The sequence below is a fragment of the Vigna unguiculata genome, chromosome 4 (assembly GCF_004118075.2).
Source record: "Vigna unguiculata cultivar IT97K-499-35 chromosome 4, ASM411807v1, whole genome shotgun sequence".
Classification (NCBI taxonomy): domain Eukaryota; kingdom Viridiplantae; phylum Streptophyta; class Magnoliopsida; order Fabales; family Fabaceae; genus Vigna; species Vigna unguiculata.
Window position 1 is genome coordinate 41,496,253 of NC_040282.1, and position 18,034 is coordinate 41,514,286.

An 18,034-nucleotide genomic window follows, 5' to 3' on the forward strand; every position below is an offset into this window, starting at 1 on the left:
CTTATGTATTGTTTTCAAAATTAAAAAAAATGTTCATTATTTTTTATTAATTTATATAAATGCATTTAGCCTGACTCAAATTTTTATAGATGCAAATTAAGCCAGGTCATTTGTCTATAAGGCATACTAGCAATACAATTTCTTTTAACAATGTATACAAACTTTTAACATGAACAATATTAAGTAGTAAATGAATTGACAGTGCGACAGTGAGTTCAAATTGTGAATTGCTTGAGCTGAATTCTCATATTAAGAGTAAAAGAGGTGACTTTTTGAATATAGAAGATTTCCAGATAGGTGATTTGAAATGAAACAGGGAGACATGATTTCTTCCGACATGACTTCATTTCCATAATATACTAAACTTTCTTTCTTCCGACATGTATTTCTTTCTTTCTTTCTTTCTTTCTATCATTAACAAATACAATGACTGTTTTCGGTACAACAAATACTCAATTTTTACATAGTTAATCTATGTCACTGCTACACAAATTCTCCTCTACTAATTTTATAAATAAATGGAAACCCAATAAGGAAAAAAATTAAAAATTATTGGCAATTCTCACTACTTAAATTCCCTTCCCAGTTCACCAAGAAATCAAATACAATTTAAAGGGTCTAAGAATGTATGTTTAGAAGCATTTACATTTCATAACTCCCTTTGCTTCAATCTCTCTCTCAGGTGTACTAGTTTTCCTTGGACCTGTTTAGATAACTCATCATCAGATATGCCAATTTGAATCCCTTCTACTTGTTTTCTCTGTATAATATCATGGTACATTAGTGAGATTCCTTCGCCAATTTGCTTCTCAATGCTTTCAAAGAGAAGCCTAATTAAGAAAGTTTTGTATCAAAAGATCTACAATATAGTAAGAGAAAATTAAATTCCAAAAAATTCTAAGGTCATGTACCTTTGCTAGAGCCTGCTTGTCCCCTTGTTTTTGCAAGTATAGGATATATAAGGAATCAAGAGTGATCACTATCTTTTTCATGTCTTTTCTAAGTAAACTGCAAGCATACCTGTACAAAGAAAAGGTGGAAAATAAGTTCAATTTTACACAACCTTAAGATTTTGTACCTTAAGCAATCTTTAATACAGACAAAAGCAATTTTAATAATTAATAAAATTTTGTACCTTAAGATGCCTAGAGCGATCACTCGAAGTGAAGAAGACATTGGAAGCCATTGTAAGAAACTTGTGTAAGCACATGCCAGACTCGGTAATACTCTTGAATTACAAATAAAAATTTACAAGTCAGTCTCAGAAAGAATAATAGATCAATAGTCAAGAAGGAAAATTAAAATATTCAACAGTCTAGAATTCTTAAGGAAAATAAAATTTGACAATGGCATGCCTGCATTGTACCCTGTTCTAAGAAAATTTGAAGGCTCAAATTTTATCAGTTTATCAGTTGTTTTCGGATTTAATCGATTAAGTATATAAATAATCCATATTACATAACTGTTTCAATATTGAACACAGTGATTCAATATAAAATTTAGCAGAGCAACAAAACAATAAAAAGAAATACTAAAGTGATTAATAGTAGATTTTTTTAATCAATAAATCCATAATGATATTTGCAACATACTTACTAATATTTTTCAAAAGCAATAACAGATAAGAACAGCAAGAGGCAGCTTATAGAAAAATGTTTGATTTCCAAAACAAAGTTACATTATTGTAAATTAACAAGTAATCCATTAAAACTCGTCTCACCGTCTCCTTTAAAGGCATCTATTGTTTAGTAAATGCCGATAAGAGTGAAGTATTTGTAACTAAGAACTTTGTAATTTTCTTTGATGAAGGTTGGGACATCCATAATATATGACAGAGGAGATGTGAGATAGACCATTGTAGTCAAGCTTTTTAAGATTTGGGCAAAAACGGATGTGTAGAGTGGTGAGAGAGCGTGGCAACAAAACTTCACCGGGAAAAGACTCCACATCCAACTTTTCAACAATCAAGCTTTCAAGACATGTATTGGCATCCAATGTGTCTCTAAGGGAGGCGATAAGTTTTAAGCTCGAAAGAGACATCTTTTTCAAATTTGATGGCAATCCTTCATCTGGGAACATCTCCACTTTTGGACAATCAATTATCACCAAATCAGTAAGAGAGGGGAGTAGGAATTGCATACGTTTTGGCATCAACTTCAAACTCTCCGCTCCTCGAATTGAAATTATTTGTAGCCTCGGTGCAGATAATCCTTCACTGGGAAATGATTCAAATTGAGGACAATCTCCAATTCTTAGTACCTTGAGATGATTATGAGCATGCTCCTGTGACACTGCTTTTAGGTTTTGGCACCAACTCAATTGAAGTAAACGGAGGTTTGGAAAGAAATCTAGCGGAAAGATGGTAAAATAAACGCAGTTACTATTAATCTCCATTGCTTCAAGAAAATCATAATTGGTCCTGGGCATATTCACAAGTGGGCATAGCATAACACTCAAGAGTTGAAGCGATGATGTGAACATTTTGTTTACGCTAATTACTAGCTTATCACAGCAACTAATATCTAGATTCTTTAAATGAAGAAGTTGATTTGGCAGACATTTAAGTTTGCGACAATGATAGATATGAAGATTTTGAAGACGTGGAAAAGAAGTAGTTTTACATTCCCATTCTTCCAATTCCTTCATGTTGTAGAACTTCAATGTTTCCAAGGACCTGAATGAAGAAGAGTCGCTCCCATAAAATTCAGCACCAATGCTCACTATTCCATCAAGCCCTGTAATCTCGAGGGACTTCAGAGATGACAAAAGTCCAAAGGGAGGTAACCATAGACAATACTTACAGTTCTCCAAATGTAAAAACACCAAATTTGATAATGAGTTATCAAATACCCAACTTGGGAATTTTGTACCACCATAGTTCTCTATTGACAAATGTTCCAAGTGTTTGGGAGGTTGTAGGTTCTCAAGCACTTTCCTTTCTTTCTTTGGATCATCGGGCATGTGATTCAAAGTCCATTTTAACTTAAGCTCCACAAGGTGCTGATTTTTCAAATTTGCTTCTAATGCATCCAAAGGATTAACAATATTCTGCACCTCATTAATTGATAGCCTTCCATGAAGATTGAGTCCTCCAAGTTGCTTAATATTGATGACCTTGCTATCTCTATCAACAGAAAACGTACTCAGTACTTGAATATTCTTCAACTCTCCAAAATGCATTGGCATCTTTCTCACATTTGTATGTTCAAATTCCAAACAATTCAATTTGGTGAGCTTATGCAAATTTGAAGGTAATTCCTCCAGAAAAGAACAAAAGTTCATCTTCATTATTAGCAAGTTATAGAGCAAACATATTGAATCAGGTAGTTTTTGTATATGAGTATACGAAAGGTCTATCGAACAGAGATGTTTAAGATCACCAACAGAATTAGGGACCTCAATAAGCTGAGCATATCCATTCAAAGATAAGACGTGTAAAAACTTGAACTTGGAGAACAATTCATGTACCAAAATATTGAATTGGCAAGGATTGAATTTATAGCTACAGTTATTTGTAATTGAATGAAATGAACGCAGTCTTTTAGCATCTGTTAAATTCCCTAAACCATCAAAATATTCTACGTCACCGAATGAAAATGAGAAATGACGGGTTGTATTGGGTATACAACTTCCTTTATCAAATTTCAACCTGAAACAAAAGTCTGCACAAACATATTTTGCTAAATCATTGAGAAGGTCATGCATGACAAATCGCATTTCAAAGCTTGATTCAAGAAAGAAGGACCTCGTTAATTGATCATGGAAATATTGTTCACCAATTTCTCGTACTTTCTTGATTTGTCGCATTTCAGAGCTTAATTGAAGAAAGAAGGACCTTGTTAATAGATCGTCGAAATATTGTTCACCAATTTCTTGTGCACTCTTGATCTTATTAGAGTGATGAAGAAAATCTTCAGCCATCCACAACAAAATTAATTCCTTCTTGTCAAATTCATAATCTTTTGGAAATAATGCACAGTAAGCAAAGCACCTCTTGAGATGAGAAGGAAGGTGTTGATAACTCAATAGTAGAGCAGGCATAATTTCAACTTCTTTCGGTAAGTCCCATATGTCGCTTTCCAATACGCTTTGCCAATCTGAAATGGATGACTTTGTGCGGAGAAGACTTCCAATTGTTTTCAGAGCAAGGGGTAATCCTTTGCACTTCTCAACTATCCTTCTACCAATCTTCTTTTTCTCATCATTCAATTCATGATCATCATTTTTTAGTGCATGCTTTTTAAAAAGTTTCCAACATTCCTCTTCTTCTAATTGCTTTAGCCTATGCACTTCAGACATCATGTTAGAAGCAACTTTCTCACCACGTGTTGTGACAAGAATTTTACTTCCTGGTGCCCCATAACTAAGAGGAGTTCGCACAGCTTCCCATTCTTCTCGTCTTTCGTTCCAAACATCATCCAAAACAAGAAGAAATTTCCTTCGTGATATTTTTTTTTTCAATCTTCCATGAACCATTTCCAGGTCTCCGCTATCATCTTTAGATTTAGTGATTGCCTCAAGAATTGTTTTTGTCACTATCAAAACATCAAAATGGTCGGAAACACAAACCCAAGCTCTGATATCAAATTTAGCCTCGTCTATCTTTGGGTCATTGTATACATGTTGGGCGAGTGTGGTCTTACCCAACCCACCCATTCCCACAATGGAAAGTATTGATGGCTGGTCATGATTCTCAGTTTCAGATGTGAGCCAATTTAAAATCATTTCTTTGTCTGCATCTCTGCCATAAATAACACTTTCAACCACCAAAGAAGAAGATGGCAATTTCTGTGGCTCTTTGCTACCTGAACTATCACCAGAGTAAATACCCTCTTTCAAACCAAGAGCACCCTTTTGCTTTGCAAGATATTCTAGTTTTTCTAGGACTTCTCTTATCTCTGATTCAATTTTCTTGTTAAATGAACTGAAAGTTGAGTTGAAGAAATTTGATACCTTGGAAGCAAGGGTTTGTGGGTCTGATCCAGCTTCCACTTGGCATCTGGTGAGCTCATAGTCTATTTCATTCAAGAGATCCTCTGCATCAAAGACAGCCTCTTTGACAGCGAAAAGCCATGCTTTGACGTGTGGATCTGTGAACTGCTTTTGTTCTGCATCATGAGCGAGAGCATTGATGGAGTGCAGCATGATGTTCAAATTGCCCAACAGCTTCTCATCAAGTTTTCTTCCACGAAAGAAGTCTACAACATTAGGAGAAGCCAACCTGTCAAATGCAACCTGTAGAAATGCCGAAAGAAGAGCACCACCAACAAGTGCTGCTGCCATGGTATGGAAAGGGAGTGAAGAAGCAATGGAAGTGTGAGATGATTTCACAATGATTCAGTGCAGGGATGCTATAGTGATGAAAATCAGTAGTTAGGTATTTTATCAAGACTTTAAGAGCAGTGAACATCAATACTCAACCACTAACATCAATACCCAACCAATAGCTTTTAAGTCTTTCGCAAATTTTCTGAGCCATAATGATCCGTTGCATTTACAGGTTGGGTCAGTCGTAAACCGTGATCGTGCGATTAGAAATGGATGGCTGAAATATAGGAGTTTGAATGACCCATATAAATGTGAGGAGTTGGATACGCATTCAACGGTTTTGATGAATTTAAAGTGTGTAAATAGGGAGTGGTGAGTCCCAATGAAGCAATAATTGATGAGTTTAACATTTGATTTTTCTTCCTTTGATTTTTCAAAGTTTCTTAGAGGGTTAATATGTCGGTCTTCTTAATTAAGTAATATGAGATGTTCTATTCTCATCTGTGATGGTACATAATCAAGTATTAAGGTATTATTTAACATGAAGATTAGGAAACCAATTTGAGAAACCACCGCGTCTGAATTGATACTCTTTTTTTCTTTAATTGTTACATATTTTGAAATATTTATAATTTAACTTATGTATTGTTTTCAAAATTCAAAAAAATGTTAATTATTTTTTTATTACGTATGTACCTCTACTATGCATCTAATCTTTAATTAATTTATATAAATGTATTTATCATATTGACTTAAACTTTTATCGTGACAGTAAGCCAGGTCATTGTCTATATAAGGCACAGTATTAAGTAGTAAATCAATTGACATTGCGACAATAAGTTTAAATTGTGAATTGCTTGAGCTGAATTCTCATTAAGAGTAAAAGAGGTGTCTGTTTGAATATAAAAGATTTCCAGAGAGGGGATTTGAAATAAAAAATCCCCTGCAGGCAATACCAAAGATAAACAGCAGTATTACACTCAAAACAATAGATGCTGAATTGATTCTTCATATTTTTACATAAAGAACACATGGAACACAGAACAACCCCTCCATAAGAAGTTGACGGCAATTTATGTGACAATTTAATACTTGATTCAGCACCAGAATAACTACATTCTTTGAAACCAAGTGCACCCTTTTGCCTTGCAACATATTCTAGTTTTTCTAGTACTTCTTTCATCCCCGAGTCAGTTTTCTTGTTAAATGAACTGAAAGTGGAGTTGAAGAAATTTGATGCCTTATAAATGGAAGTTAGAAGTTGAAATTCAGCTTCCACTGTGCATCTGGTGAGTTGATAGTCTCTTTCATCCCAGAGATCCTCTGCATCAAACATGACCTCTTTGACATCAAAAAGCCATGTTTTCTAGCGTGGACCTTTGATGGAGTGCAGTGTGATGTGCAAGTTTCCCAGTAGCTTCTTAGCAAGTTTTCTTCCACAAAATAAGTCTAAAAACTTAAGGGGAAACCAGCTTGTCAACCACCAACAAATTCTGCTGCCATCCTATGAATTGGAAACAAAGTGACTAATGGAAATCAGTAATTTGATCTCAAGTATATGGCAATAGCCCAACATTGTATTTCAAAAGGTTCAAACTTCAAACAACTACCTGATGTGTGATTTCAAACTTCAAGTTCATGTCCGACATCTTCAATCTCTATGTTTTCGAGTGAGCAATCTTTTCCCAGTCTGAGAGATCCATGGTATTTAGATTTGATGGCAAACCTCCATCAGAGCACAACTCCACCTGTGGACAATCTAATATTCGTATGTCTGTAAGAGATGGAAGGAGGATATCCATGCGTTTAGGCAATAATTTCAAGTTCTTCAATTCTTTAATACTAAATTTTACTAGCTTGGGGGCACATAATCCTTCCATGGGAAATGATTCAAATTGAGGTGATTTGCTGATATCCAGATCCTTGAGATGATTATGAGTGTGATCCTGTGAAATCATTTGCAGATTACAACACCTGAGTTTAAGTGAACAGAGTTTCGGGAAGAAATCTAGAGGGAAGGTCATTGGAGAGTCAAAGCCTCCATCTATATCCAGTGTTACAAGTAAATTGTAGCGAAGTCTCAATGGAATATTCATGTACAGACAAGAATAAATGTGTAACACTTCAAGAGAATTATTATTTATTGTATCCCCTATCCTTTCCAGGGTTGATGATTCCGTGTTGTGTCCGCCAATGGTGAACCTTTCACATTCACAGATAATTATTTGCTTTACGTGAAGAAGTTGGTTTGGCAGCCCTTTGAGCTTGGGGCAATGTACTTAACGTCATTGCTTTTCGCATCATATAAACTGTCAAAATACTTAACGTCATTGATTGCGAATGAAAAATGAGGAGCCCTTTCTGGTATAGATAGTGCTTTATCAACTTCTAAGTTGAAGTATATATCTCCACAAACATATCTGATCGATTGTTTCCCAAACAAGAGGACATTGCACATGACGTAGTCACATGCAGATTTTCAAACAATGAGGTGGAGAGCTTGGGGTTTTCTGTCTCGTGATTGGGAGGGTTTTGTATGTCTAGCATACATAGAAAATATAGAGGGGTGTGAGGAAGTCAAAAAATTCTTTCTTTTAAGATAGTTAGGCCTAACAAAAGCTCAGCCATACTCCTCTTTTCTCCTATTTTCTTGTTTTGAAAACTATTTTATTTATTTTGTTTGTTTTTCCTTTATCCTTTATTTGTAAAATGATTTTTCTTATTCTTTAATTTTCTTAATTAAATTTTTAATCTTTTTATATTTTTAAATCCAAAAAGGCAAATTAGTTTTTTTTAAGAACCTTTTATTTATTAACAATAAAAACCATTTTTTTGTTGATTTTTCTTTTTCTAATAATCTCTATTTGTCCGAAGGTTGACACTTGCATTATTGTATCTCCTTCCGATGATCGATTGTACCTTATACAGAAATAGATAATTGCATGTGTGTAGAGAAAGATGCACAATAATTAATAATCAAGAGTGGGAGTTGAATAAGACCGATTGATGTTTTAGGTCGTCTCACAGATTTTATTGTTATTTATTTTCGATTTTGGTCAAGTTATATTGCAGAAGTAAGACATGAAGTTTCCTTTTTATTTGAGATTTAAATAAAGGGAGACAATTTTTTTTATAGTAATTATTAGAGATAAGATTATTCATGTAGATATGCACAATAGGAAAGCAACAAAAATCGAGTGTTACAAATCATGTGAACACTCTTACAAGAAATTAAGACATCAATTTCGATTGGTTTATGAGTGTTTTCTCCTAACGTATTGTTTATTTATACCCAATGCGAAACACCAACTTATGATCTTTTAATTTCCTAGATAAAAAAAAAAAAATAGGATATCTTCCATAATAAAATTTACGTAATTAGCTAATAAATTATATAAAAACAAAATAAAGAAATAAATGTTATATGAATTCACCTCTTAGTAGCTTAGGTTAGTTTTCTCCTATTTTTCTGTTTTCCTCATAAAGGTAGTTTGATTGAAAAAAGAAAAAATTATTCTTGTGATTCAAATAAAACTATTATAAATTTAGAGATAATGATTGAGATTATGGTAGAATGAATTCTTTTAGTTTCATCGTCATTCTTAAACTTTGGTGTCATATGATAATGTTCTACATGTGATCACTCTCTTCCATCAAAATTGTTCATTCTCTATCGTGTAAAACAAGAAAGACTATTCTAAAAAAAGTAAACCATCAATAGACTAGTTATGCAATTAGTCTAACTTCTTCACTTCATCTTGTATCTCATCAAAGGTTTTAGTTGATGTGATATATACACTAGCAAATTTTTCTCTCCTTATTTTATTTTAATTTTCTTGCAACAATCCTTTATAATAAAAACATGATATGAGAAGAGATAATATCAAAAGTACAACTACAAAATATCATATAATAAAATCAAAACATCTAAAAGGCGTTGGCTGTGTCATATTTCCAAAACTTAACAATAATCATGTGGCATATTTGCGGAAAAATGGTTTTGCCTTCTATTTATTTACATTTATGATTCCTCCAACTTAAGTATATATGCTTCCTTTGCTTTGAATATTCACACAAGACAGCATTTCTTTCTTCTGATATCAAGTAAAATCCATGCAGGGCAGAAACTTGAAGAGGAGACAATGGTTTTGTTTTATTCTGCCATGTGAAAACTACATCAAAGGGTAATCTAGATATTTATGTAGAAATCATTTATCTAAAATATATTGTAAAATATCTAATGCTGTTTCGAATAACAAACACGTACGCATTTTACAGTTCAACAATTACACAAGCTTTACATGTTTTATGACAACTACATAAAATCCTGCCTCTGCAAATTCCGTAAATAAATGGAAAGTTGGGGAAGAAAATTGTAACGCAACAAGTAAAAGCTATTAATGTAATGCTCACTGTTTTAATGCCACTAGTGCAGGAAAGGAAAACAACAGCGATTATTTTTAACTTTTGGTTTCGGGTTCACACCCGAGACATATACTGCCGAGGTAAAAAGACACTTCTTTATGCCTCGGTTATCAACCCGAGGCATATTGCATAGTTACTGCCTCGGTTTCCACCAACCGAGGCTTAATTGTGTACCAGAAATAAATAAAAAAACTCAAGTTTTCATTTTCCTCGTTACCTGTGGGTGCTTCAATCACACTGAGAAAAAAAGAAACAGTTGCGAAACATTGTAAGATTAAACTTAGAGAAAATACCACAAATTTTGATGGAGGTAAAACAATAATTCTATTGCTGGAATGAAAAGAAAAAATGGCATCTATGTGATTCAATCATTACCAATAGCATAATTTTTAACACAAACATAAGCCCAGAACATGGAATGGCATAAACAATGACAAAATGGCATAAACATTCATTCTTAGATCTGACCTCAAATTATCAACATCAATCAATATCACAAACATGGCAATGGCAATTTCATTTACTTCCATCAATAAATAAAAGCAATTAAAAGACCCAACTAGTAACTGATCCTTGTAAAGAATCCCATAAAACACCAGATCCGGTGACAACGAACTTCATGCTCGGAGAAGACGAAGATGCAGCAGCGCCGGAACAATCTCGTCAACGGTGAAGTGGCAGTGCAACGGCGGTGTAGGCAGAACGAACGGCGCACTTGAAGAGTGGTGATGGTTGCTCGAAGATGAAGAAGATGCAGCGGCGGCCCCGAAACAACCTCCTCGACGGTGCAGTGGCAGTGCAGCAGCGCTGCAACTGTGGTGAAGCCGAAACGAACGGCTGGCGCGCAGTGGAAGAGTGGAAGTTGTATGCGGGTTGCTCGGAGAAGAAGAAAATCTGAATGTTGCTGTTGCAGTGAAAAGATTTGGGGTTTTTGTTAACCCTACAATGCGATACTGCCTTAGTTAATTTGAAACCGAAGCATATTGCTTCTTGTATGCCTCGGTTGACAGGAGGACCGAAGCATAAGGTCCCTACACTAGTGCAGAATTGGATTTTTACCTCGCCTTATAGGCCTCGGTTGCCCAGGAACCGAAGCCTATAATGGCGCGGTGGCAATTTTGCAATTATAGGCAACTTTTATGCCTCGGTTCACCAATCACCCGCTGCCAAAACCAGTTATAGGCCTCGGTTGTACAAAACCCGAAGCCAAAAGCCCTATTAGGCTTCGGTTAAGAAGGCCCGAAGCCAAAAAGGATGCCTAGAATTTCAAAAATGCCATTCTCGTTTTGACTGATAGGCCTCGGTTGAGCCAATAACCGGTGCCAAAAGGTTTAATTAGGGTTCAAAAACAGCAGCCCCTTTCTTCCTCGCGCGCGCAGCTCTCTCTGCAATTTCTCTCCATTTCTCTCTGCATTTCCGGCAGGCCACCATCTCGCGCTGCTCCTCCTCCATTTCGCTCCTCCACCACTGCCACCCCGTCGAGAAAACCACGCGAGCACGTCGCGTTCTCTCTCCGCGACTTCCGGCGAGAAATCCACGCCAGCCGCCGCTGTCTCGCGCTCTCTCCGCGAGTTCGACGGTGGGTTGCTTCGCGGGGGTCTGTCTGGTCTGGTTTTTTGCAGGTACCGTGGTGGCTGTCGCATTGGCGCAATCGACATCGATTTCTGTCACGGTGGCCTGCGGTTCTGTTTGGAACGGAGGTGGAGGATTCTCGCAATGTAGGTGTGTTCGCGTCTGGTTTCGCGTCTTCTCCGGGCAGCTTTTTTCGTCGCAGGTGGCTGCGTGGTGGCCGGCGCCGCAGTGATGGGGATTTCGCGTCAGAAAGTGCCCTCGTCGTCGATCTGATTCGCAGTGGTTCTGCAACGCGTGGCTTCGTCAACGTGTGGTGGTTCGTCGTGGCAGGCTGGTTTCGCGAGACATCTGCTGGCTCTGGTTTCGTCGCAGCGGAGGTGGCTCGCAACACCGATCTGGTTGTGTTCGCGTAGGTGGCTCGCGACGGCGGCGATCTGGTTAGGGACGGCGGCTTCGCAAGCGGCAATTTGATTTTCCAGGCCCTTTTTTTGGCCGTCAATGGCTGTGGTTTGCTCTAAAGTGTGCCGGCAGAGATTCCATTTAGGGGTTAGTTCATGCGCGTGGGAGAAGATAAATGTTTATGTTTATTTTTTTTTTTGCTTTTTATTATGATAATAACAGATAATTAAAACAGCAGTATACAATACTAACCATAGAATTATTAAGTACTTAAGAAAATCTCTTCCTTTTATTTTATTTCCTTGAGAAGATTAAGACTAAGCCGTCAACTTTGGCCATGGTTCAATGTTACTGTATATACATCAGTACTTGGTTGTTTTGGAGTTTGACACCATTATATTCCGTGGAAAATTAGAAAAAGCTCTTCTTAATCGCTGTTCAGAATCTTAGAAAAAACACCATATGGCCTCGGGTGCAACAAAAACCGAGGCCAAAAACAGCCCATATGGCCTCGGGTGCAGCAAAAACCGAGGCCAAAAAGGGTTATCGAATTTTAAAAAAAAAAAAAAAAGCCCATATGGCCTCGGGTACAGAGAAAACCGAGGCAAAAGGCAGGGTATATGGCCTCGGGTGCATTGAAAACCGAGGCAGAAGCGCCCTCTATGGCTTCGGTTCTTAACCGAGGCCAAAAGCTATGACCTTTTGGCCTCGCCCTGATATGCCTCGGTTCTCGAACCGGTGCAGAATATTAAAAACAACCGCTGCCAAAGGCCCTTCCTGCACTGGTGCTACTGTCTCGGTTATAAAAGAACTGAGGCATAAAATGTGACTTTAATTACAAAAATGCTACCGCGTGTTTATATGCAGCAGGTGCGCAGGAACTGAGGTATGTACTGCGAGGTAAAAACTCTTAAATGTACTAAAAACTGAGTTTAGCTTTTCTGTTTTTTTTTTTGTCTCCTGTTAAGCATTAAAAACACACTATTTTTAAAATATTAGTGATCATCAGTGTACTTTTAAAGCTTAGCATATAAACAACACAGAAAAAAAAAACAGTAGAGAATTTAAATTCAACAAGATGAAAATAGATACATGTTCAAGTCCAAAGAAAAGGAAGTATAAAAGTACTTGCATTTTCATAATTATGTTTGTTTCAAGAAGACTATCCCTAAACAACTACTTACTCTGTCTAGTGTCGAGCTTAGAATCAAGTCAAGGGCCATCCGATGAGGGTGTCTTCTGCTCCCTTCAGATTCAGATCGGAATGCTGTACAGAGATAATACGATTAGCAGCAGATACCGGCTTCCAATTAAATCATTAGTTTAAAAATTGACAATCAACGACTAACAAAAGAAATCATTAGACAAAGTGATGAATGTATTAGCACAACAATGTAAATTCAATTTACACAGTCAAATATTTGCGCCTAACAAGATTGTAATTGAAAAGGTAGAGATAGTGTACAGTATCAACACCTGTTGAAGAGGCAGACAAACGGGAATTATTGCACATCTAATTTTAAACTTATGGGAGAATAATTAGGTCTTCAATGTGAGCAATCTTGTTCCAGTCTTGGCCTTCGGGATTCTGACAACGTTGTTTCAACAATGGACAGTTCAAGATTTGAAGAGAGGAGATGGATTTGGGGAGACCATCCTCTGGTAAGCATTGGAGGTTGGGACAGTTATGAAGTAAGAGAGAGGAGAGGTGGCAGAGACCCTTGTACTCCATCTTTTTAAGATTTGGGCAATCACAAATTCGTAGAGCAGTGATAGAGTGTGGTAGCAAAACTTCATCGGGAAAAAACTCCACATCCATCTTTTCAATATACAAGCTTTGAAGACATGTGTTGGTACCCAAGGTCTCTCTTAGGGAGGCCATAAGTTTCAAACTTGAAAGAAACACCGCTTTTACATTTGGTGGCAAACCTCCGTTTGGGAACATCTCCACTTTTGGACAACAAATTATCTTTAGTATATTAAGAGACGGAAGCAGGATTTGCATCTGCTTTGGCAATAACTTCAAATTCTCCGCTTCATCAATATCAATTCTCTTTAGCCGTGGAGCAGATAAACCTTCACTAGGAAATGAGTCAAATCGAGAGCAACCGTCAATTGTCAAACTCTCGAGATGATTATGAGTGTGATCCTGTGAAATAATTTGTAGGTTACGACAGAAATACAATGAAAGAGCCTTAAGGTTTGGGAAGAAATCTAGTGGAAAGGTTGTTAGAGAATCACAACCGCGAAAGATGTTAATTTGTTCAAGCAGATCAAAGCTTCGACTCATTGGAATATTCATAATTGGAAAAGCACAAAAGTTCAAGTCTTCAAGTGAATTATGAGATACAGTGTGCTCACACCTTTCAAGGCACCATGCTTTCATGCTGCCACGTATATCAAGATACTTTACATTAACAAGTTCTTTTGGCAGACCTTTTAGTTTGGGACATTGATACACACTGAGAAATTCAAGACGTGGAAAAGCAGCAGTCTTACGTTCACATTCTTCCAATTCCTTCATGTTTGAAAATGTCAATCTTTCCAAAGATGTAAACGAAGAAGAGCTATTCCCATAAAATTCATCACCAATGCTCACTATTCCATCAAATCCAATAATCTGAAGGGTCTTCAGAGATGACAATAGTCCAAGGGGAGGCAAACACAAACAATATTTACAGTCCTCCAGCCTTAAGGACACTAAATTTGATAATGAATTATCAAATACCCAACTTGGGAATTCTGTACCACCATAGCTCTTGATTGACAAATGTTCCAATGTTTTGGAAGGTTGTAGATTCTCCAATACTTTCTTTTCTTTCCTTGGATCATCAGGGATGTAGTCTGACTTCCATTTTAACTCTAACTTCACAAGATCTTTATTTTTTAAATTTGCTTCTAATGCATCTACAGGATTTACAATATTTTGCACCTCATTAATTGATAATCCTCCATGAAGATTGAGCCCTCCTAGATGCTTAGTACTGAACTCCTTATTTTTATCGACAAAAACCGCACTAAGTACTTGAAGATTCTTCAACTCTCCAAAATGCATTGGCATCTCTGTCACATTTGTATTTTCAAATTCAAGACAACGCAATTTGGTGAGTTTATGCAAATTTAAGGGCAACTCCTTCAGACTTGAACAATAGTTCAACTTCAAGATTAGCAAGTTATAGAGCAAACATGTTGAGTCAGGTAGTTTTTGTATCTGAGTTCCCGAAAGATCTAAGGAATGGAGATGTTTAAGATCACCGATGGAATCAGGGACTTCTCTAAGCTCAGAATATTGATCCAAAGATAATACACGTAAAAACTTAAAGTTGGAAAACAATTCATGTACCAAAATCTTGAATTGCAAAGGATAATAATCAATATATCTTCTCCCAAATTCTTTATATGGAAAAAAAGAACGCAGTCTTTTAGCATCAGTTAAACTCCCAAGCCCATCAAAATATTTTACGTCAGAGATTCCAAATGAAAAATGACGGGTTGTTTTGGATATGCAGTTTCCTTTATCAAATTTCAACCTGAAACAGAAGTCCGCACAAACATATTTTGCCAAATCATTTAGAAGGTCATGCATGAAGAAACAGGTTTTGAAATCTGATTGAAGAAAGAAAGACCTCATTAGTAAATCATTGAAATATTGTTCACCAATTTCTTCTAGATTGTTGCTCTGTTGAGAGCAATGGAGAAAATCTTGAGCTATCCACAACAAAATTAATTCCTTCTTGTCAAATTTATAATCTTTTGGAAATAATGCACAATAAGCAAAGCACCTCTTGAGATGAGAAGGAAGGTGTTGATAACTCAATAGTAGAGCAGGCATAATTTCAACTTCTTTCGGTAAGTCCCATATGTCGCTTTCCAATACGCTTTGCCAATCTGAAATAGATGACTTTGTGCGCAGAAGACTTCCAATTGTTTTCAGAGCAAGAGGTAATCCTTTGCATTTCTGAACTATCCTTCTACCAATCTCCTTTTTTTCATCATTCAATTCAAGCTCATCATCTCTTAAAGCGTGTTTTTCAAAAACATTCCAGCATATATCCTTTTTTAATTGCTTTAGGCGATGCACTTTAGACCTCATGATAGAAGCAACTTTCTCACCACGTGTTGTGACAAGAATTCTACTTCCTGGAGCCCCATAGCTAAGAGGAGTTTGCACAGCTTCCCACTTTTCTTGTCTTTCGTTCCAAACATCATCCAAAACAAGAAAAAATTTCTTTCCTGATATTTTTTCTTTCAATCTTTCATGAACCATTTGTAGGTCTCCGCTATCATCTTTAGATTTAGTGACTGCCTCAAGAATTGTTTTTGTCACTGTCAAAACATTAAAATGATCAGAAACACAAACCCAAGCTGTGATATCAAATTTAGCCTCCTCTAGTTTTGTGTCATTGTATACATGTTGGGCAAGTGTGGTCTTACCCAACCCACCCATTCCCACAATGGAAAGTACTGAAGGATGGTTATGATTGCCAGTTTCAGATGTGAGCCAATTAAAGATAATTTCTTTATCCACATCTCTGCCATAAATAACAGTTTCAACCACCAAAGAAGATGATGGCAATTTCTGTGACACCTTACTACCTGAACTATCACCAGAGTAAATACCCTCTTTCAAACCAAGAGCACCCTTTTGCTTTGCAAGATATTCTAATTTTTCTAGGACTTCTCTCATCTCAGATTCAATTTTCTTGTTAAATGAACTGAAAGTAGAGTTGAAGAAGGTAGATACCTTGTCAGTAAAGGTTTGAGGTTCAGATCCAGCTTCCACTTGGCATCTGGTGAGTTCATAATCTATTTCACCCAAGAGATCCTCTGCATCAAAGACAGCCTCCTTGACAGAAAGAAGCCATGCTTTGACGTGTGGATCTGTGAACTGTTTCTGTTCTGCATCATCAGCAAGAGCATTGATGGAGTGCAGCATGATGTTCAAATTGCCGAGCAGCTTCTCATCAAGTTTTCTTCCACGAAAGAAATCTACGAATTGAGGAGAAGCCAGCCTGTCGAATGCAACCTGAAGAAAAGCGGAAAGAAGAGCACCACCAACAAGTTCTGCCATGGTAGGAGTTGGAAATGGATTGAATGATGAATGGAAGTGTGAGATTTGAGATGGAAGTTTACAACAGGGATTCAGTGCAGGGATGCTATACTGATGTTATGATTGAGCAATATAAGATGTGAACAGCAGAATATCCATTCAACGTTGTGATGAATGAAATTATGAAATCCTAGCTGTGGGCCCAGTGAAGCAATAATTGTTGAGTCTTTCTGATCACAAAAATGTTCACAGCTGTAATCCATGAATGTCTCACAATAAGAATCAGCACTGACATCTGACTTGGTATACAGTATTTTGAAACCAAAACTTTAAATGGGCGAAGGAAACTATAATTGTTTGGATATTCTCTAACTTTAAAATATAAAAAAGTAAATATCTTTTCTGCATCAATTATCTTATATTCATGTACTAATTCTCATCCTTTCTTTATTCACTTAATTGGCTATCTTAAGCTAGTTTAGCATATGCAGTGAGTAATTTTTAATTATCCAAGATTTGGTTTATTAGTTTTTCTTTGCCCCTTTAGCATATGCAGGGACCTCTTATTATTTTACAAGGTATCAAGTTAGTTCCACTCTTATTTACAAATAGTAAGCTAATTTTTTTAAATATTGTTTCATTGACTAACTCGAAAGTTGGACCTAACATCTATTTGATATTATTTTTTTTAAGTACATACTAATTAGGTATTAAATTGGTTATGAGGACGAGATCTTGATATACGATTTTTTTGAAGAATACGGTGGTGGCCGTAACCTGTCATTTAAAGATGTTGACAATAGCTGTGGTGCAGAGAATTGGAGTAGCACTTTTAAAGAACAACTTGTAAAATGCTGAACCGGTTAATTTAGTCCCTAATCTGTTTTCATGATTCAATTTGTGTTTTCATTGCATAATTCACATTTCAATTCAGAGTTCTCATGTTTATCATGGTAGGTAATATAGTTATGGTAGTTAATATATATTGATCTTTTATTTTCAGATTTTAGCACTGGTTCTGCATATTAGATTTAAGTTTCTGAATTTTACAGTTCTATGCATTGTTTAAGTTTAGTTTCACCATTTGAATCTTGTTCATGACTTTAATTCCAGTTTTGATTGCATATTTCAGTTTTTACCCCATTTTAGAAAGTTAGGTTTATTAGTTTAGTTAGTTTTCCCCCATCTTAAAAATCTAATTCTGCACTTGTTCTTAGTATCAATTCTCGGTTATAGTTTTCAATTAGTATGTTTCAAGACTACATTGCATGTTGCCTCCATGATTCAAACCATTATATTGCATCTTAATTCAGTTTTGCT

At 36.3% G+C, this 18,034-nt stretch overlaps 2 protein-coding genes across 2 annotated transcripts; both read right to left on the minus strand.

The window, feature by feature from the left end:
- Window positions 1-381: 381 nt before the first annotated feature.
- LOC114182642 (putative disease resistance RPP13-like protein 1) lies at window positions 382-5,409 on the minus strand. The gene is made up of 4 exons (XM_028069553.1): window positions 1,721-5,409; window positions 1,136-1,228; window positions 912-1,020; window positions 382-760 (listed from the first exon to the last, which is right to left on the minus strand). The coding sequence occupies exon 1, from the start codon at window positions 5,281-5,283 to the stop codon at window positions 1,780-1,782; it is 3,504 nt and encodes a 1,167-aa protein (XP_027925354.1). The 5' UTR covers window positions 5,284-5,409; the 3' UTR covers window positions 382-760; window positions 912-1,020; window positions 1,136-1,228; window positions 1,721-1,779.
- Window positions 5,410-12,706: 7,297 nt separating this feature from the next.
- Window positions 12,707-17,000, minus strand: LOC114182641 (putative disease resistance protein At3g14460). Its single transcript, XM_028069551.1, has 2 exons — window positions 13,141-17,000; window positions 12,707-12,931 (listed from the first exon to the last, which is right to left on the minus strand). Exon 1 carries the CDS (start codon window positions 16,733-16,735, stop codon window positions 13,190-13,192), a length of 3,546 nt encoding a protein of 1,181 aa, XP_027925352.1. The 5' UTR covers window positions 16,736-17,000; the 3' UTR covers window positions 12,707-12,931; window positions 13,141-13,189.
- Window positions 17,001-18,034: the final 1,034 nt, after the last annotated feature.